This window comes from Rissa tridactyla, chromosome 2, assembly GCF_028500815.1.
Source record: "Rissa tridactyla isolate bRisTri1 chromosome 2, bRisTri1.patW.cur.20221130, whole genome shotgun sequence".
NCBI classification, from domain to species: domain Eukaryota; kingdom Metazoa; phylum Chordata; class Aves; order Charadriiformes; family Laridae; genus Rissa; species Rissa tridactyla.
Window position 1 is genome coordinate 37,673,606 of NC_071467.1, and position 22,159 is coordinate 37,695,764.

A 22,159-nucleotide genomic window follows, 5' to 3' on the forward strand; every position below is an offset into this window, starting at 1 on the left:
CTACTTATACCATAAAATAAATACAGAGGGCTTCAGACAGAGAAACTGTTTGAAGTTACATTGTAAATGAAACACTTTAAAATGACAAATATTACAGTCAGCGTAATCAAATGTTCAATGTAATGAGGGTAGTTAGCTAAATCATTTGTCATTAGATTCACTGATTATAATTGCTTCCTTAGCGTAACAGACTTGCATTTACCTCCTAAAATGATACCCAAGAAAGCAGCAACATAGGGGGGGGAAAAAAAAAACCACCACAAAAAATGGCCTTTTCCCTTTACTGCTTGCTTTAATTTTTCTTCTATTACGGTTGTACAACAGGCTACAAAAGTAGCTGCCAATAACCTTGGACACAGCTGACTTCAAAGAATAGTTCCAAATCACACAGAATGGTAGGCAGGAAGGAACATTTTTTCCAGACTTTCTTTGTCTACTGATGCACAGGCAAGTTAATTACTATACAGTGGTAATTAGCACCCACACCAGTGGCGGGGACGGACAGCAATCCTCAGCTGTCTTTCCCACAGCATGATCCTATCTTTGGAGTGAAGAAATGGGTCATTATATAGTCAGGGGTGTCACAAGAAAGTGCCATGCTGGGGATAAAAGAAAAGTTATGTGAAAGTAGAGCTCTCCTAACCTCACCTTCATCTATTACTTTGCTTATTTCCCTCTGAATATTCCCAATCCAAGCCACCATAACATCAGTAACCAAATTTTAAAGGTGTTTAGATATCTAAATGCAAGCACAGGTGCTGAAGAAGCATTAAAAAAGCTTACAGATCTAAAAGCCAGTGATTTCACTAATTTCTCATCAGCTAAAAATTATCTGCATAGACAGTTTTGGAATCCAAACAAGTGTATTGATGTGCAGTTTTTGGCACCTATAATCCACCACAGCTTGCTCTTGCAGTCAACAATGTGCAGTGAAGCATATTGCAGAGACCCAGAAGTCTTGGTACAGCCATAGCCCTGCACCCCACTGAAGGGCCTGTGCCCTGAACATCCTCTCTGCCTTCGAGATACAGCCCTCACGTGCACAGACACATCCAGGAAAACACTCTTAAAGAGCAGATGTGGCTGGACTTTTCTGACCAAGAAGCTAACCAGGAGCACCTGTAGAAAATTGCGTTTTAATAGAATGTCACAGGAGGGTGCGAATTTTTTCTCAGAAAAAATTCTCAGAAAAAAAAAAAAAGACTAATGTGATAAAATGTTAAATAATCAGAGTGAAAGACTGGAAGAGCAAGCTCCCTTACTACTTTAGACTGAAAGTGTCAGCCAGGGCCATCAAGTCCATATCTCTGACAACTTGGACAAAGATTACAGAAGTTGTCATTCCTACACTCATCAAGACCCATTTTTTAAAATAGCTTACTTTTTGCAAGAAGCTCATCAAAAGCCCGTTTCTCTGAGGATTAAAACTGTTCTAATAGCCAACTAAATGTTTTATCTTCAAGTCATTATTGAATCCAAGGACTGGCTGAATTATGGCCGTTCAGCCAACCTGTCTGTCAGGGTCTGTCCCAGCTGAAAGAGCTGGGACTCTTTAGCCTGGAGAAGAGAAGGTTGAGGGGGGACCTGATTAATGTTTACAAGTATCTAAAGGGTGGGTTTAAGGAGGACGGAGCCAGGCTCTTTTCAATGGTTCCCAGTGACAGGACAAGGGGCAATGGGCACAAGCTAGAACATAGGAAGTTCCGTTCAAATACACGGAAAAACTTCTTTACCGTGAGGGTGACAGAGCACTGGAACAGGCTGCCCAGGGAGGTTGTGGAGTCCCCTTCTCTGGAGATTTTCAAGACCCGCCTGGATGCAGCCCTGAGGGACGTGCTTTAGGCAATCCTGCTCTAGCAGGGGAGTTGGACTAGATGATCTCTAGAGGTCCCTTCCAACTCTGAAGATTCCGTGATTCCGTGATTCTGACAGGCCTCCGTTGCAACCAATCTTTTGTTCACAGTAATGACCATAAGATTTATTTCTATGCAACGTAGTAATAACTACCACGCTGAATCTCACTCTGCAGGAAAGAGACCTTTCTCAAATATAAAAAAATCATACTCAAAGGGCAGAAAGTATTTTAACTAAATAATTCTTAAAGCAGTAATGCTTCAAAAATTACAATTAAAGTTTACCCTTATGCTTTTACAATTACACAACTGAAGATTTTACTTAAATCAACCAAGTAAATACAGCGCATTTATGAGTTTTCATTATTCTCATCAGCATTTGTAGTAGTTGTGGATTCAAACACCCCTGCGCTGTTGAAGCAGAATGGTCTCTGGTATCTGCAAAAGCAAAAGGACTGATTCAGGATGGAAAACCCCTATTCAAACAGCAAGGAGTACCAAAGGAAGATGATGGGGAAAAGTGGAGAACACTGCAGGCAGGAGAATACAGAACAGGCTCACGTAACACCAGCCTCTGTACTAGTCAGATACGCAGGTTCTTTCTGGTCCTCTTCTAAATTAGAAGACAACTGCTGAGCTATCACACAAGTAGTAATTAAGATCTTTAAAATCTTTGCTGACCTAATTACTTTCACTTGGTTGTACTGCATGTTTCTCATTAGCGAACAATTTGACGAGGTTAGATTTACATTGCTGGCAACTACTAGCACCAGCTCAACTTGCAAACAGAATTTGAGCATAACTTTCTTTTCCTTATCAGTATCAGAAAAACAGAATTGGTCAACTACATAAATAAGCGCAATCTGGCTAACTGTGAAAAAGAAAACATAATTGTGGGCCCGATACTGAAGAACTCCCAGCAGTTTCAGAAATTTCATAAACTAGGTATTTGTTGTTTGGGTTTTTTTAAATAACATCTTTATTCTGATAAAGGACTTCCTACATGTTGCTGGGGTAGGGGATGTTACCACAGGAATTGTAGAAAAACTGAAATTCAGCTGGCCTTAGAATAAAAGTTCCCTTGTATTATTAATTAGATTCAAATAGATAGGGTTAAGTCTATTACAGAAGATGGAGGGACGTTCGTTCCATTTCACAGAAGCATGAAATTCTATAACCGATTTTCAACTGTCTTTCATGCATTCTCATAAAAATGATAATCTTATCATTACTATTTCATAGTTGAAGTAGTATTTGCAAAAGCCCCAAAGCAAGAACCATGAAAGACAGAAGCTCTTATGATGCTCAAATCAGTGTCAAAGAGGACAATTTTGCACCTGGATTTATTGTATCACTTCTGATACTGTGGAAAAGCTGGTCACAGTTCCAGTAAAATTTTGCAGTAAATGAATTTTGCAGTAAAAGCAAGGATTCAGCTTCTTGACTTTATATGATGGATAAAGGACATCCTTCTTGAAATCCGCTAAAAACTTTCTAATGTATCTTTCGATTCATTCAAATAAATTGTTTTTAAATGATTTATTTTAAGGCACACATCAGTACCAGATTTGTCACCCAAAAGACACCACATTACTGAAAAACGTTCTATGTACTGAAACTTTAACAAGACTTTGCCACAAGAAATTAAGAGGTATGTGAGCAAAGGCAGTACTCATTTTTAGTTTTACTGTCTTGCTTGGGTACATCCCAAGTTAGGCCAACATCTGTGTTTGTAAAGTGGGACCATACACAAGAAAATAGTCTCATCTGTTTCATGTTACTAGAGCATTGCTATCTAAATGCATCAGGAATAGGGAAGCTGAACTTGATCAAGAGGTCTCATGAACGGATGGCTTGGCCGCAGTGTCACTGCCAACCAGTGGTTTCATTCGCACTAGTGCCCATCCTCTTCTCCCACTACTTTTTCCTTTGCTATTGCTCCCATTTGCTTTCTGCTGCTGTAGTGATAGAGAGATTATGAGACGGTCATCAGGTGGTCATTTCACTAGCAAGCAATGCATTCCTTTTCTATGGAGAAAGAATGGTATACGGATTGTGTCTTGGATGACTTATTTTATTACAGATTAGGTGGTTCTGCACAGAGCATTTCTTCCATGTGAAGAGTTTAAGATAGTATTATTGCACTTGAGTATGTTTCTAGGGAATATTCAATTTCATTTTTTTTGTTTTTCTTTAGAGTAATTATCCAAATGTTAATATCTTTTGCTGCTGTAGTTACTTTGTTTGATTCTCCTGGCCAAACACCTACACAGGCTAGCAAATGGCAGAACAAGAACGAAGCATCTGCTTTTCTGTTTTTCCTCTTCACATTATGTCAGTGAATTCCTGAAGCTGTTTGTGCCTCATTTAAGAAATGGGTAGAGTTCACCAGAAAGAAAAAAAATAATAAAATAAATCAATTACCGAATGTTCTCACCAGACAGTCGATGGCTGTAAAAAAAATCCAAAATTTTCCTATTCTTGTGACTGGACAGAACTACCCATGGTAATCTTTCTAGAATGCTAACTTTTCCTAGTAACTTCTTGCAAAACCAGGCCTTGGAGGTTAGCAACTGATCAGAGCTGTGAGTCACAACACCGTGAGAGGAATGTACCTCATTAGAGCCACAGCACGAATGAAGGTCCTAACACACGAGGTAAGCAAGGTCAGGGAACACTAGAGCATAGTCAGGAAGAATTCCTTTTAAGGATTTTCATGGGGGCTAAATTGGGCCTATTCATAGAAAAAACAGCACAAAAAGTCTTGCCTTGTCCAACTGATAGAAATCTCTTTATAACACCAGCTGAGTTCATCTAGGCCAAATACTGGCATGACCAATGCTTTCTGTAAAAGTGATTTATAACATAAGCCTTGTTAAATAGATACTCGGGAGGAACTTTTTTTCCAAATAGGAAGTACTAATACAAGAAGGTGGAAAACAGACTAAATAAACACTACATTTGTCATTAACATCAAAGTGCATTGACATAGATGTCACAAAAAAAATAAATATACAATACTCACTGAATACAATTGGCTTTAAAATCACTTTTGCTATAGTACTGCTCAGATTAAAACAGAATCTAGAAAGTCCAATGCTTTGATAACACATTAGAGAAATAGTTTTGCAAGATCCATGAAGAAAGCCTTCCAAAGACAGGAGTGGGCTACAGCTAAAGGAATTGGAAAAAAGAATTTCTCATTTATCCTCTCTCCCCTTCTCCACTGTCCTTAACCTCTTTTTTAAACTCCTGTTCTCTGCTGATTTTAAAAGCTGCCTAACAGTTCTAGTGAAATGACAGTATTTCCATCTGACTCAAGAATTTTCAAAGTGAATAGATGTGATTTTACTGCAGTCCTTTACACCCTTTTTCTTCAACTCATGTGTAAGCAAGTGTACTCAAACAGGTGTTTTTCACAGATGCAGTGAGATGCAAGAGCGGTCTATGTACACATCTTCATTATTTTACTTCATAACTAATGGTGAGACACTGGCACAGGTTGCCCAGAGAGGTGGTGGAGGCCCCATCCCTGGAGACATTCAAGGCCAGGCTTGATGAGGCTCTGAGCAACCTGATCTAGTTGAAGATGTCCCTGCTTACTGCAGGGGGGTTGGACTAAATGGCCTTTAAAGGTCCCTTCCAACCCAACACATTCAATGATTCTAATAGATTATTTTGCATAGCAGAAATTCTGTCTTTATGTGAAACTTCTTAATGAAATATTTACTGAAATACAGAGGTACATAATTTACATATACTGGCAAGTATGCACTCTGTAACCCATACCGGAAGCTGATGCAAGTATCCAAATATGTTTATATTCCCATTAGTATGGTGGGGCTTTATATGTATGTATGTTCAAAGTGTGTTCAGCTTTAAGGAAAACAACACTATTTTTAAAGTCCTATTCTGTAGAAATTAGGTAAATAAGGTCTGCAAAATCAGATCATATTGTTTAGCAATTCTGATACTCCATTTGTGATCAAACAGACATTTTCTTTTCTATATGCATTAGTACAACAACCTAGAGGAAAATACAGATATAGTTTTCATGGGAAAACATTTTTTTTTTTTAAAAAAGTAACTTCACAGCGCAGAAATCAAAAAACTAAGAACCACGAATCTTGGATCTTATTCAATCATGCACCAATAAACAACCACCATACAATGCACTTCAGTTTAAAGATGTGTCGTAGTAACTGAGTTGAAAAGCAGAAACTGGTAAACTAATGTCAGGAATGTTGGTTTATCACCCACCGTAGTTTCTGGTTATACTGCTTGACTTTTTCTAGTGAGGCTGCATTAATCTGAGCTTGAAATTCTTCTACTGAAACACTGTCTCTGTAATAATATCCTTCCATGCTCTCCAATGCTGTGAAAAGAGAAAGGAGAATGGAGAAGAGAAAAATCAGTATTAAATATTTAGTATTCACCTTCTTTGTAGCTTCGTTCACACACTAGTGAATTACTTTTTAACCGTGAGGCTGTGACCCCACTGTGGATTGCTGAGCTGTTTCCGTATGTCATCAAATTCATACGGATCGCTTTTTAAGATTTCATTTACAAGAAAAATTATATTTCTTGCCCTGTGGAAAATATAAAGGAGAGCACTAGTTTGAGTTCCATTGCTCTAATTGAAGTACTCCTGCCCTGTGAATGTAAATGTGGGTTTTCGTTCGGTACCCCAAATGAGATGGGGTAGCAGAAAGAACGATTAACGTACCAGCTACTTTCACAAAGGGAGACCTAACAACTTCTTACAAAGCCCGATTTTGGGAGATGCGAACCACTTGAACCTCGAGTTATTCACGTTGATAACACGAATGTCTTCTGGATCAAGTAAAGCAAATGTCTCTGGATCTGTGAAAATGCCCTAAAGCTCCCTTTCAGGAATCAGGTCAGTTTCTAAAGTCAAATACTTGACTATGTCCACCTTTGTTGTATTCACTTCACCAAAGCAAGAATGAATATTGCTACAAGAACTCAGGAACTAAACAAAGACTTCCATTAAAGGAAGGACTGTATGTCCTTCTCATACAATCATTGCACAGAAATTAAAAGGAGGAAAAAATGAACTCACTACCACTCCATTTCGGGATGCTCTTGCAAGCAATAATTTTCAAAAAATGAAAGAAAGAAAAAAAAGAACATTCCTCCAGCCCCTTTAATTTAGATACTGGGGGAAGTTTAACCTTTTCTTTAACCAAGTCAAATCAAGTGTTTGAAAGGTTCTCAAGGAAATTTGGACTGGAAAAAAAGAATCCAGATCTTTACGTTAAGAGGTTAACCTTTTTACAAGATAAAATGCAAGCTCTCAGTGAAATAGTTTTTTGGGGGAGAAGCATTAAAAATTTTACAATTAGGAATATTGCCACTTTAATAATCCATACACATTTTAAGAATTCATCATGCTATCAGAAAATGCAAGCAATAAGCAAAGTTCTGATGGAAACATGCTGCTGTCTTACAGCTTCAGCTGCACACAGAATATTAATTCTGCTTGTACTGCTTAATATGACCAGTTAATAAATTATTCATTCATTGTGAAAGAACATGCAAATTGCACTCCCCCTCTGTGCTTTCAGAGTTTGTAATTCTACTTCTGCGCAAAAAATATTAAATTTCAACAGCCAGACTTGCTTCTTAACTTCCTTGGTGCTAAGTCACACCAGAAAGCCCCCACAAAAATATCCACTGAACTCCATTTATAATAGCATGGTAGTGCAAACAGAGCTGATAACCCGTACTGCTTATTTTACTGGCGTAAAGTTGGTTTTACCCGATTAGATCACCCAACCGGGAAACTCAGTCATGTGTCAGGACTGGCTGGAGCACACAGTTCTGCCTCTGCAGGCGCTGCGGGGGCCACGCTCACGGGCGCTGGCAGGGAATCCCACAGTGTGTGCTTTGGCTCTCCCCCTTGTGAAAAGGGTTTACCATTTTTCTACCTAGCATATTAGAAAGCTCTTTTGTAAGGGAGCATTCCTTACAAACATGGTTTCTTGTGGCATTCTTGAATCCAAGTTAGGATATTATGGTCTGAACGCATAGACAACTGAATGGGGAAAAAACCTGGAGGAATGGGTAGACTCAAAGAGTAGTATCTAATGGGACGTGGTCTACCTAGGGGCCCATTACAAGCAGAATACCACGGGCATCTACACTGTTCAACATCTTTATCACTGACCTGGAGGAGCTAAGTCAAGTTTACAGCTAATACCAAATTGAGAGAAGCAGTGGATATACTGAAGTACAGGACCACCTAGAAATGGACCTAGACAGGCTGCAGGAACGGGCCAGCAGGAACCTTGTGAAACTGAATGAGTCCGATGTCAAGTCCTGCACCTGGCAAGGTACAGCCTAAAGAGCAGCTCTGCTGAGAAGGACCTCGGGGTCATGTCAGACAGCAAGCTGAAAGTAAGCCTGCAGTGTTCTCTAGGAACCACGAAGGCCAAGAGCATCCTAAACTGTATTAACCTAAGCATGGGCAGTAGACTGAAAAAGTGCTTGTCCTCACTTTACCGAACAGTGACTAGATAGCATTTTGACTACTGTGTCTAGTTTCGGGCCCCACAGAACACAAAAGCTGTTGATCAACTGGAAAGAGTTGAGTAGAGGGCCACCAAGATGGTCATGGGATGGAGCACACACTCTGTGGGGAGAAGCTGAGTGACCTGAACTTGTTCAGCCTATAGAAGTGATGGCTTTGGGGGCGGGGGGGACCAACTAGCCAGGTGCCATTAGCTACCAGAAAGTCAACAAGAAAACAGAGCTAGGCTCTTCACAATGGTGCATGTTGGCCGGACAAGAGGCAATAGACATAAACTGAAACAAGAGATGCTTCAGCTTGATAGAAAGAAAACACTTTTTCACTATTAGAGGAGTCAAGTAGAGGAACAGGTTACCCAAGAGGTTGTGCAATTTCTGCCCTTGGGTGTTTTCAAGATCCTACTTAATAAACACCCGAGCAACCTGGCCTGATGTCACTGCTGACACTGCTATGACCAGGAGGCTGGACCAGGGACATCTCAAGGTCCCTTCCAATCTGAATTATTGGAGGATTCTAAGAAAAACCAAAAAATTTAAGAAAACCCACATAGCAATTTTAAATAAACTGAATTTTAATTATAAATAAAGCATTTTTTAATTAAGCTTATTTGATGCTGAGATCCCAATTCTAACGTAGGAAATAGCGAAATCTGAATGCCAAGAGCAATAATCTCAACATTCTCAGACAGAGTGTCCTGCAAATCAGGATCTTTTTGAACGTATACACTGAAGTATATGGTTGCCTCACTGTTTTTACAAGTGGAGGGATACATAATATAGCCTGGGTAAACATTTAAAAACTTTTAAAAATTTCTACAGTCCAAATCCTGCAAACATATAGACTTGCAATTTTAGGCATGGAGCTACATAATACAGAATAGAGCAACATAGAGATAGACAGACTGATGTGTGCTGATTTTTGCCTTTGATAAAGTATTATAAAAACATGATTTTCTAAATGTTCCATTTGCAAGAATCATAAACCACTGTATTTTAGGCAGGAAACAGTTTAGCTCTATTAAGCTTGGGAAGCAAGAATTCACTTCACAGAGGAACTTACAGAAGATTTCTACATTTGTAGCTAATAAATTTCAGTTAAAGATGGGGATCAACTGAGTTTCATGGCAGCTCAGCCAAATCTCATAGGAAAGAAGTAAAAAATAGCATCCCAATGCACTCATTAATGAGGAAAAAAAGCCCCAACAAAATAATGATTTAAACAATAGGATTTAACTTCTTATCCAGGACTACTTATTCTTGGAGTCTAATGGACTATTTTGGAGACGGATCCTTGAAAATTAAAGAAATTTGGTATGATATAGAAAGAAGAAATCTTCTATACTACTGAAAATTATTAAGCAGATGTAACACTTGAATGAATCTTTGCCCTTTTCCATTAGCTGACTACAAAGATGCTTATCCTAAGACTCAAATATTTTGGGCTTTTGGAAACAGAAAGGGAAAAAAAATCTGCAAAACAAATTCTGTAGCACACTGAATTCCCCCCAAATCTAAAAAAAATTAGTATTTACAGGATTTCATCTGAGCCAAGGTATTTTCTGTTCTCTTTCATGTGCTGTTTTGTCTGCTCTACTGCAATGTGTCTCTTGTTTTCCTCTAGGACTGAAATCAATATATTCAAAAGAAATCCACTGAAGTCTGTCTTTATTAGTTTGTTTAAAAATCAGACTTCAGGGATCTTATTTTTAAAAAAAAAAACAAACCCTGTGTGTTTTAAGTTTACAGTAAGTTTGGCTGTTTCTCCACGTATCTTACTGTTTGCTATTTCCTTTTACCTCCTCCTTATCTACCAGGGACCAAACCCTCCTCAAAACCTTCATTTGTATGCCTGACTTCTGCCTATTCCACATAGACCCCGGAAGCCTTTCGCAAGGTAGGGAGTACTTTCAGCTCCCTCTGAAATCAAAGGCAGCTCAAGGCAATCAGCACCTCGCATTCACCGTTTCGGTGAATCAAACTCCATGCTCCTGATGACTGTAACGACACTGCAGCTAATGCAGGCTGCCTGCAATTTATGAACCGTCTGAGCATCAGCACCACCACTCATCACTTCCGTAACGTTCACAGTGTCGTAACTACAAAAGCCTGAAAACGTTATTTAAGTCTTTGTAACATTTTAAAGAGACAGAATTCTTAGTAGACAACAATTTAGTCCTTAAATTTGAAGTAACGGGAAAAGATTACAATAGCATTTGGAATCCAAAACACTTTTAAAAGCGAGTTTAATGGTCTGACTATTGTCCACTAATGACTACAAAGAACAAGACAACATTGATGAAAGAAGATTGATTCTTTGGTGTTGGAATCATATAACAGGTATAAAATTAGAAATGTATATCCATTCCTCCATTTTTTTTATCACTAATCTCAGCATTTCTTAAATTCACATTTTAATTCAAAGTTCTCAATAAGTTCCACATTAAACAATATATTTAAATAGTTACAAAGGGTTTAAATCAGAGTGAATAAGTAGGGTTTTAAAGAAGGGTTTTAAAGAGAGTTAATTATTATGTGAAAGAATTGGTGGGGAAAAAAAACCCTAAAACTCAAGTTACCTTGTGAAAAAAGTACTGGGTGGATTTTAAATCCCCCTCCGTTCTTCAGCCTTTGAGGAAGCTGTTCAAAATGGTAGCTATCAAGGTAGAAGTAAACCTTCAGGGTTTGCCGGCTTCCTTCTGCCTGGTATGTGATGGGTACATCTAAGAATACAGTCAGTGTTACTATTTCATTAAAAGCAACAACACATCCTTTTCCAGAAACGGTTGCACCCAAAATTCACACAGTTAGATAAAAATCACTACAGACACAAAACTATTATGCGCAGTAATTTACATCATACTCGCTGTTGCTGTGGTCACTTTTGGCCTATCCATGATCAGGAAGCAGATAAACAGAAAAGCAGTGACTCTGCCAGCCTGTCAATGACAGCAAAAATACTAAGCAAATAATGTAGTTGGCAACATCCTACTTGTATTCCCTGAAATTCTGAAGAAACATCTATGTACAGCACATAGTTTGAAACTGCTGAAAGGATACCTTTAGCCATATTTCATATGCCTTCCTCAGAGGCACGATGTATAAGGTCAGTGTGATATAGAGAGACAGATTCTCCTCAGATTTGTCGGGGATAGAACACAAGTAAATATACAGTAGCTACCAGCATAATCATTAAATTATTATTAAAAATCAGGACTCAACTGAGAAAACAAATGGTAGAACATATAAAACTGTAAGAGCACATTTCATTACACTTTGACAAGGTAAATGTGATAATACATCAATCGGTGTAGAGTTCAGGGCAACTGGCAGTATCACTTTGCAGTTACAGTGACTCCCCAACATACATTGTGTGTATTATGCCAGATGATTAACATTTAATCACCATCAGCAAAAGCCGACGAAAATTTTCCATCTAGCTAAATCTCTCAGAGGAAGTCAGTTTAAGCTTTGTATGTATTTCCTGTTAAAGTATCATTTCCATACATAACTCTCCAAGTTGAAAGCAGTAAAAATAAAATTCAGCGATTTGCATTTATAATATTATTATTATTTAGTTTTTACACAGCGTACATAAATTATTTCATACCTAAATGGAAAAGATCCCAATGGAACATTTTGCACTGTTTTTGGTAATAAGAAAAAGACTTTTCTTTCTTTTATTGATTATGCAGAATCAAATGGAAAAATCAAATTTGCCAGTTCCTCGTCTTCTGTAACAACAGTCAGGATGACTGTGGTGGCAGCACTTAAACCAAAAGGAAATACAGAACTTACTACAATCCTAGAACATGCAGACTTTCCATTTATCTCTGTTTTAGCACAGACACCTCAGTTGGAAGCTACAGCAATATGAACAGTTCATGACATAGGCGTAGGGTTAACTCCCCATCAGGCAGCCCTCCTGTAACTCCAGTTCCATGTTGTCACCTGGCCTGGCAGGGCTTCTTTTTAAAACAAACACTCTGAACAGGATCTTTACTTGAATTATACAGAAATAAATATGGTCTTATATACGCTAATTCCAATCTGACTGCCAGCCGTGTGCTACTGAATTCTTTGGAGCACAGGCAGCTTTGTGGAGGAGCTTTGTGTCTTCTGGTTTTGGTTATTGCAGAAGTTCTCTCATGTGTGGTCTCGATCCGGCAAGGGAATTGTTTTAGAAAAGCTTGATGTGAAGCAGACATGCTTTCCTCCCTTCCCAAGGGAGTTATGAGACTTAGGAAAAAATGAGGGCTTTTTGCTCACTGAACAAAGTTCACTGCAGGAAAATCTCTACTGGCTGAAAACATATTAATAAAGGAGTGGCTGAAAATGAGTGAAGGGTATAAACAGCAGACTGCGAAGGCAGTCCCTTCCTGCGAGTTGGGCGAGCATTGGGAGAGAGGGTTTAGGACCCTGATCGTCTGCACCAGCAGGTCGCAGAGAAAGTTTCTTGCACAATTTAAAGCTATCCTAATAGCTTTAAATTGCTTTTTGCCATCTCCTTTCAAAGAACTCTTCCAAGATCTACTTTGTCCTTCAGATGACAAAATGAAATGGTTTTTACGCTTCTCCATCTCATCTCAGTTGCATTTCTCTATTAAGACCTTCAAGTTTATTTTGACTCAATAACAACTAGATCTTCCAAGGGACTTTCCTGATGCAGTCACATACTCCCCATGGAAAATTCAGTTAAGAAGTTTTGTCCCCAAGGTTACTGACATTGCCAGATAACGATTCTGCATTGTCACTGATGTTAGCTGTATTTCAGGAAATCTAGGAATATTAGGAGAGCTGCAGATCTACTAATTCTCCATAATCCCGAATTATATAATATTCCCTGTGGGAGGTAATGTTCTAGGAGAGAAAAATGTTACAAATACAAAAAATGTTCCTGAACAGTAAAGCCTAGATATTAATAATAATTACTCACTTGCAACTAGTGGTTCTGGCTCTGATTGTCTGAAGTAAAAAGTAACTTTTTCCAAGTCAAACAGTGCAACCAATGTATCTTCTAGCATGGCTTGCTCATCAGCCTAAAAAAGGCAAAAGAAAAAGTGAAATGGTCATTTTAGCCAGATGTTTTCCCTACCAGAAATAATATGAGAGCAGGACATAAAAGTAACTACAGAATGTTGCACAACATTTCACTGATGCAGTGTATAACCTAATTAACTCCTAGATAATGTAAATATCTTTGTTTCTATTGGCACCTTCCCTTTTATTATTGGTCCAAGATTATTAAAAATTAATAAAAAATTAGTAAATTAATAGGTAATTTATAGCTACCATTACTTCTCAAGGCTTTTAATTAAACAAAACTGTAATTATTCTTCATGTAAGATACCAGACTTCAAGAGCTTGTCTTGACACCAGTCTAGCTTGTAAGTTATTAATGTAATAATTGAAATACATACAGAGGGTAAATGTGGAAAATAAATTCTTCTTTTTAGCAATTTTCTTTAAAAAATGCCATAACTTTAGCATTTCATTCATAAACAACAGATGAGGAGTTCATTGTGTCCACTCTAAGCACCAATAACTGAACCAGTAGCTCAGAACGCGTACAGCTCACAGAGCGATTCACACCTTTGTCTACAAAACTGCAGATGCAAATCAAGTACGTACATATGCCAATATTCTGTTTTGCACCTATGATTGACCCTGTGTACTCCTGAGCTAGAGAGACAGCTGAAGAAATCCAGACTAATTGACCAAAGAAGCTTCAAGAAGTAAATTGCTAACTTCTCAAGACACTTTACTGAACCTTTAAAAAGGAAAAGTCATCTACAAGTATGGTTAAGATCTTGAGTTAAATATGCAGAGCAATTATAGCAGAAATCAATAATCACTTAAAGTAATTTTGTTCTTTATACAACCCTCCCCTAGCACTTTTAGTTAGCAAGAGCCGAATGGAAACCTGAGGCATGCATTTTTCCTCCTCTAAGAACTGAAACAGTAGGAAGGCAAAGAACAATAAACCAGCTGCCTATAAAATAAGAATAAACTATAGCTTACTGAATTATAGACAGGGAAAAAAAAATAAAAAAAAAAAATCAACCCTATGATTTTCCCTGATCTATATAGTGAAATAGCATTTCCCCCTTGTAGTTATGAAAAAGCAAAGCTGCTAGAAATATTTTGTCTCCTGGCTCATTTTATGAAGTCTCTATGGACAGAGCAGTTTTATCAGCAGAATAGTCTAAAAACCATTCAGTAACATGGGAAATCTTTGCACAACTGCTCATTCTTTACCGAACTCTGGCCATAATGAGTGTAATTTCCTTCAAATACCCTTGCTTAAAATAACAGGGATCATTTGTAAGCAAAATAGTGCTGAGAAGGTATTGAAAAAGTTGCCTTTAAATACTTTTCCCTTGGTTAAGAACACTTAGACAGAAGAGACTAAATTTATTTTCAATTCGAGAATGCATACTGCTGGTATCTGATTACGTGAAAATAGCTAAGTAGCATTAATTTTCACTACAAAGGAAATCTCTACAATCTTGAAAGAAAAAACGGAAGTATTCGGTGCTGTAAAAACAGCTATTTTGTGATAACATGACAGCTAGGCACATGGGAAAAACATAAGACAAGCACCAACTGAATTTACTCTTGAACTCTGAGGACTCCAGCACCAGGACATTTTGGTGCTGCTTGGTGCTAAAAAGCATCCCAGAGTCAAGACATAAGCCCAAGCTCCCCTGATGGTGCTTTCTTCACATACTCCTCACGTAGATAAAGAGCTCTTCACACTAGCTCAGGTCATTGCTCTCCAACAATACCATAGACTAATACTTTATGGTTGTGATTTAGAAATACCTTAACTTTTATCGATCTCTTCTGCTTCTACAGTTTATCAGGTCAACTTGTTGGCAGTTTGTTGACGAGAAAGGCAAGGCAAGGAAAGAAAAGCTTTGATACGAGGAACATTATCTGTTATTTGTGTGCACTTTTATACAGTAGGATGTACCAAATCAAATTTTCAGTGAGCAGCTCCAGAGGTTGAGAAGACTGCCACGGTGCAGACCGCACAGACTGCTTCACAGCTCTTCAGGTTAGCAGGCACCAGTCTTGTGTGAGAAGCAGCTGAAATAGCTGAAGAAGCACTTCGGATAACTGGGGATTAAAGGACTACAAAGCCACGTCCCTTTTTTAATTGTTTCTTAAGCCATGACTCTTTGCCAAACCTCGTGAAGAAACAGCAGATTTCCAATTACCCTGCCAGGCTATGAGGATTTGCCCTATGACAGGAGCAAAACAAACAAGCATGTCTAGTCCTTCAACTACTACAGACTTATCACTTTTGGGGTGACAGGGTGATAAAATTATCCAAACCAGGTATTTCATTTATCTTGCATTGCTGCTTATGGCAAACAGAAGTTCTGGTTATTGCCTAATACTACATTCACTCCTAGGGAACAGCTACAATAGCAGTGGGGAGTCAAGAGTAAGCTCGCTATCTGCTAACTCAAAACAAACATAATACTGTCTTTGTGGAAAACCTACTTCCCAGATCACAAACAAACATTTCCCATATCTGTAATTATCCAAAATGCAAACCTGCCAATTAACAGCCTATTAAGTAACAAGCTAAGCACAAAGGACACAGAAAATCACATTTATAACTAAGGATGCTTAACCATGCCGCTGGCTCAGGAACAAACACAGGCTGTGACCACGCGTGCCACATGAGGTGTCTTACCAAGTTAGGAGAGAGCAGGGACTGGAAATGAAGGAGAAGACCCGCGCTGGCTATCTGTTCCAACCACCTTCTGCTGGCCTCCAGTGTCTCCATTTCATATTCTTTGTTGTTGTCAAACATCTGATTTAAGGCCACCATTAGTTGCTCTGAAAAAGCACAGACTGTGGCCACTAGGCTCTGACAGAAGACCATGTCTCGCCTCAGTTGTATCTCGCTATCTGTGATGGGTAAAAGCCAAAAGAGGAAAAGCAGAAATGGAGCAGGACGTTAATTAACAGCAAAGAAACTGGGCGGGATTTTTTTTTCTTTGTCTAAAAACCAAGTCATTTTAATGTAAGGTAAATTACAAATTTGCAGCCTAATGTTATTCCCAGTAAATAGCACTCAACGACCCAAACTGCCATTTCCCACATTAGAGGACTACTTTATAATTCTAAAACTATATAGAAATGTATTTAAAATCTGTAATTTAAACTAGTTCCTCATAAACAATGTATGTTTATCTTGTAGATTTTAATGTACATGCCCTCGGTTCTATGTACTTTTGATGTTACAAGGTGAAGGATGCGAGTCAGATCTCTTTGCTGCAATGTGAGAACCAGCTGGGCACAAAACCATTTACTTTCCACAAGAAAGCAAGGGTAGTCAGAAGCTCTTCATACAACTGCATCACCTGGTCAACTCCACAGCTACCAGCTGGGTAGGGCAGACAAAGACTGCCTGCTGTAAAGTGCAGACAGGGCATAGAGGAGTGTCGCTACCCGAACAAAATCCATCCAAATAAAAAAAATAATAAAATAATTGAATATGACATCTATAAAATAAGCACAGAGCAGCAACACATATCCAGGAAGCAGAAGAGATTTATGGTGTCAGGAAAGTCCAGGACAAGTCCCTAGGTAGATGTCTGTGGAAACATTAGCAGCTGATTAAAATTAGGGACTAGCTAACCTACCAATTTATTCTGGAGGGCACAGGCATTAGATTAGCTAAAGGTCAAAAGAGTTAGAAAGAGAAATATGTTCTCAATAAAGCACAAAATTGTGGTGATAAATATTCAGTGCTTCCTTCTTCTCTTCTTTTCTGAAGGTCTTTGAGTATTTTATCATTATGAGCTGTTAGGCAAACATCAATCACAAATGGTACAGGTAGACTTAATCTTTGTCACAGCAAGAGAAGAAGATTAGGTGATACTGAGGTCTTCCCAAAGCCTAAAATCTTTGTCCTCGCTTTTAGATTCCTCTGCCTCTAAGAGGCTTAGCTCCTTTTCCACCTTCTCTATGGAGCTGGCAAGACTTTAGATGACTAGATAAGTCAGCAGAAATAATTCTGTACTCACAAAAGTAATAATTACTTTAAAAAATGCTTTTGTCAGATTCCAAGAATTTCTCAAAGTAACTCCATTCTATCTGTTTTCCTTCTGAGATCTTCAGTCTTTTCCTCAACTATTGATAATAGCAACCGCTCTTTTACTATCATTTTGATTCCATTTGCCAGCCTCTCAGGACCTCAGGAATGTTTTCCATAAATGGTCTAATCAGTACTGCTTCTGCACTGTGACTCATTGCTTTTTGTTTTGATTATTAAAATTAGCCTCTCTCGCTCTCTTTCCAATCTCTCAAGTTGTGCAGAATCCAGGACAGACAGAACTTTCATCTATAAAAACTCTACCCATCTCCAGCTTCAAAATTCCCACTGGCTTCTCCATGGCCAAAAACTTTCCAATGTCACAGCAGTGCTCAGGGATTTGAGCCCAACACACATTCTCTCTCCTCGCTTTGCTCAATTTGATCTCCATTTGTCTAACAGCAGCTGACTTGCAGTGCCTTCCTCTGCACTGCCTGCTTCTGAAGCAGCCCTCCTGTGTCTCCAACACCTCATTTCCAAATCTCATTTAATACTACTCAAACCTCAGATACTGCACACAAGAGCACTTTGGGCTCTTTTTACAAAAATATTTTTATACAAAATAAACTACAGAATTTACGAACTTAAACCATGTAAATAGGGACAACAGCTTTAAAAAAAAAAAAAATCAAGCCTGGGGTATTTTCTCAGGTCACTTCCTATTTTAAAACACCTGAGGAATTAATAAAAACTTTTGTAACATTTGGAAGAAATCTGGCAACAAAGAAACGTTACATTTCCCTTTCTAAAACTGCTGTTATGTGTCATAACAAAATCACAAAATAATGCATTTAATATAGTACTGCAATATGGTTAAAATAATCAGCTTTTGCAGTCAAATGTGACTGCTTACTTGAACACTTACACACCTACAAACTGTAGAAAATCTTCTGCCATAAGTATTATTTTCTAAATACCGATTTACTGACATCTATTTGGCAGACACACATGCCTATTTTGTGTATTTGAAGCTATATGCTGTATGGATTGATGGTAGAATAATACAAAAAGGAACGACTTAAAAAAAGGTATTCTCTAAAAAAAAGATAAAAGGAAAGGCATGGGTTAGAATAGTAAGGTAGGTCTGGAAATAGATGGGAACGAAGAGAAAAGAAAAAGATAGCAAACAGGAAAAAGGCCAAAAGAAGAAAGACAGCAGAAGTACTGTGCACAAGGCTCAGTGATTTAGTAGTTACTTCATCTGCCAAGATCCAAAGTAAATGACCAGAGACGGTAGTCTCCATTAAAAAAAAAAAACAAACGTGCAATGTTTGTTAGAAATGTCTTTGGAATTGTTGTATTCTTCAGGAATCCTCACTGTAAACACAGAGGTAAAGTTGTTGATTATCAGGTTATCATATCCAAGAATTTTCCCCTTTCTCTAAACACAGTATTATGTCCAAAAGCAAAAAAAAAAATCTGAAACCATCCACGTTCACTTCCCCCACTCCCAAAACAAGCAAAATTACCTGTATACTCAAGAAGTGCCAGAAGTATTCGTGCCTTCACCTCTTAAAGAAAAAAGAAAATACATTGAGGTCACGGTTAACAGTGTTTCCAACAACATAATAATGCATTTGCAGTTTCTTATTTTATACCAGCCCACCCAACTCAAACTTCCTGTGTAGGCAAATCCTGATTTATATCTACAAAATAGTAAGGAGTCTCAATTCCACTTAATTTTACATATGACTTGATAAAATTGATAGTAACCAAAAGGATCAACACCTCGAAAGACACATGCAGAGGCAGCTGCGATCTCAGAGTACATGAGTAGCAGCTGGCCACTGCAAGTCCAGACGCGAAGAACATCAGTCCTAAAACTTGGAAAAACAAGACCACTTTTCACTGATTCCCACACTAGCCTAATCTGTTTTTTTTTTTTTTATTTTCTCTCTCTCATTCCATACTTAAAAATCTCAAATTATCCTCATTTCAATGTATACCAAAACATCCAGGAAAAATACAACAGCATTTTCACTTTATTCTCAGCCTTCGGGATTTGATTTTGCTTCAAACATTTCTTTTCACTTAACGGTCTATGAAGTACAAACGTACAGATTAGAAAAGTAGTCTTCATTTACAGACAAAAATTTGGATATATATCCAAATATATGGGAGGGAAAGCGCTTCTCAAAGTTTGCATGCTGAAGGAAGTGATTCTTCCCCTCTACCATGTACCAGAGCACAAATTTATATGTGTTAACCACCGCTGCAAGAACAGGCAGATTAAAAAGCTGCCATAACCTTAGGAAGTGTCAAACTTCCAGCATATCCGTTGTCCTACAGTAATTGCCTGTACGACCACACCACTACTTCACATGCTTTTGCATCTTTCCAAACTCTCTTTCATACACTCAGTTTTCTGTGCAGCCCTATTCCAAGCCCCGCTCAATGAACCAGCAGAGCTGTTCTGGGGCATATGGACAATATGAAAATTTGGGAATATGTTGTCCCCTACTAAAACTAACCTAACAGGTTCAAAATTTGAATCATTTGAAATTTGAATACAACTCAGATGACGGAACTGACATTAGGGTTGACTGTATCAGCAGAACAGTCTAGAGTCTGTATACTTGAACATATCTATGAAAAGCTAGAATCTTCCCCAAAGGGGACTTTGCTTAAAAAAGAAGAAAACCTTTCAAGCCTGATCTTTATCCGAGCTGTACACATACTGCAAAAAGAACTGGCAGTGCCTACGCTTCTGAAATGCATGCCCACGGTATCTCAAATACAAGCATCAAAACACTCAAAATTACTGGTTATTCTTGAAAATTGCCTGGTGATAGGTCTTTGCCTTAGCCTTCTGTCTTTTGAAAAAAACCTTACAGAGATTAACAACTTGTCATCTTGGAATCTGAACAATATAGGGAAATACAGCTTTTACCCAAAGAATTTAGATACATTGAGGCTATTACTTGCAGCTTGTTTTATATGAGATTTGTTGGATCTCTGAATTCCAAAGCATTTGCGGTATCTATAAATAATGATTTCCTGCTTATGGGAAAATTACAGGACACTGCGAACCTCCTTTATCATTGCTATAAGTCTTCATTTCAAAAAATACCCACAGGCAACAGAGTGTTTTTATGTTATTTGTAGACGTACCTGGGGTTGGAAGAGAACACTGGATGTCAACCATTTGTTTTTCAACAAATTCCAAATGCTATTGTAGTTTTCACCTCTTTGTGTTACATGGCATACGGAAAGGAGTAACTCTTTAGCAATTTCTCTTTAGATCATCTGATTTGTAATGCAAGATGCCTTCAACTTCTTTTATTCTTTAATTTGTTTGTACTTTTTTTCTTTCCATAGTATAATATTCTGATCTTTGCCAGTAAAGGGCAGATTTTATTTTTATTTTGTTTCTCACATCTGAAAATATTTTTGAAATAAGACTAAGATTTGCACTGCATATTTTATGATTTAAGTTGACATACATTTTTTTGTGCCTTTAAAGCCTGAAAGGCTCCTTCAGTCATCTTAATTTAAATTAAAATACACGTGGATTTTCTCAATTGCATAGAATATCCTGTTTAAACTTAAAACTACTGCGCTAGCAAAACAACTGCATTTCCTCATGCGACTAGCTGACTAGAAATTTGACTTTTTCTGAAACATCACTTCTTTTGACCAAAAAACGTTACCTTTTTTTCTTGGGGAAAAAGCAACTACAGAAACTTCTCCTCGTCTTTTCCCTCTTTACACCTTTCTATTGTTATGCTGGATGGTTTTGGGTTTGCCTGCTTTCTGAAGCGTCCCTTTTTTTCCATCCATCTTGTTGATTTTCCTGATTCCCACGTTATTCTCACATATATATATCCAAAACCCTGTACCTACATTACTACTTCTCTTTACAGCGACCATTGAATTCCTGCCCTGACTAGTGCTCTCTCCTGCACCAAAATCAAGCACTCTATCTTCAAAGATCTGCCTCTGCCAATAACTTATCTTTATCTTTATTGGTTTAACAATTTAGTAGGCCCAGTCACTCTGAGAAATTACTTTCACCTTTCCTTAATTACTTAGCTCCAGATAAATTCTCCTAGAATCTGTATACTATTTCAGAGAACTCTTCAATTCTATCAACTTGATTAGCCTTCTAGGGCTTTCTCTAATGATATGGAAGCCAAATGAAATGAGACAAAACAAACTCCATATGTGTTTTAAATTTACTGTCAAGGAAGGTTAGGTTGTGGGTTTTTTTGATTTTTGTAACCTGTGCAAACTTTCACCGATTTTTTTAAAAAATTGCTCTCCCAATTCCAATACTAATAAAAAGAAAACTGGCAGACCAGAACGATTATCCTCAAGGCATTCTGAGTTTTCCCATTTCTTCATACTTGTTAAACAAAGTAAATAAAAAGAATCTTAAGATCTATGACTCAAACCACCTCATTTCTGTGGGACTCCCATGTCTCCTTCTGCTTTAAAGCACTGATCGGTTTAATCTAATACAACATGTTCTACAATGCAACAGAACAATATGTAAAAAATTACAATAGCCTGTGATATTTTTATGAATATCAGGATAGTTAGAACTAGATGATCTTTAAGGTCCCTTCTAACCCGAACCATTCTATGAGTCTAATAAGGAGATGTATTTACTGAAAGCATTCATCCTTACTTTAGCATTCAT

The 22,159-nt window shown here is 37.9% G+C and overlaps 1 protein-coding gene across 1 annotated transcript in view; it reads right to left on the reverse strand.

The window, feature by feature from the left end:
- The window catches only part of PREX2 (phosphatidylinositol-3,4,5-trisphosphate dependent Rac exchange factor 2), a 186,678-nt gene that overhangs the window by 39,195 nt on the left and 125,324 nt on the right, over positions 1 to 22,159 (reverse strand). Inside the window, exons 32-36 of the mRNA XM_054192997.1 lie at positions 18,987 to 19,028; positions 16,111 to 16,328; positions 13,339 to 13,441; positions 10,982 to 11,125; positions 6,114 to 6,228 (exon numbers count right to left, since the gene is read on the reverse strand). Coding sequence (XP_054048972.1) covers positions 6,114 to 6,228; positions 10,982 to 11,125; positions 13,339 to 13,441; positions 16,111 to 16,328; positions 18,987 to 19,028 — 622 coding nt within the window. The remainder of the gene's footprint in view (positions 1 to 6,113; positions 6,229 to 10,981; positions 11,126 to 13,338; positions 13,442 to 16,110; positions 16,329 to 18,986; positions 19,029 to 22,159) is intronic.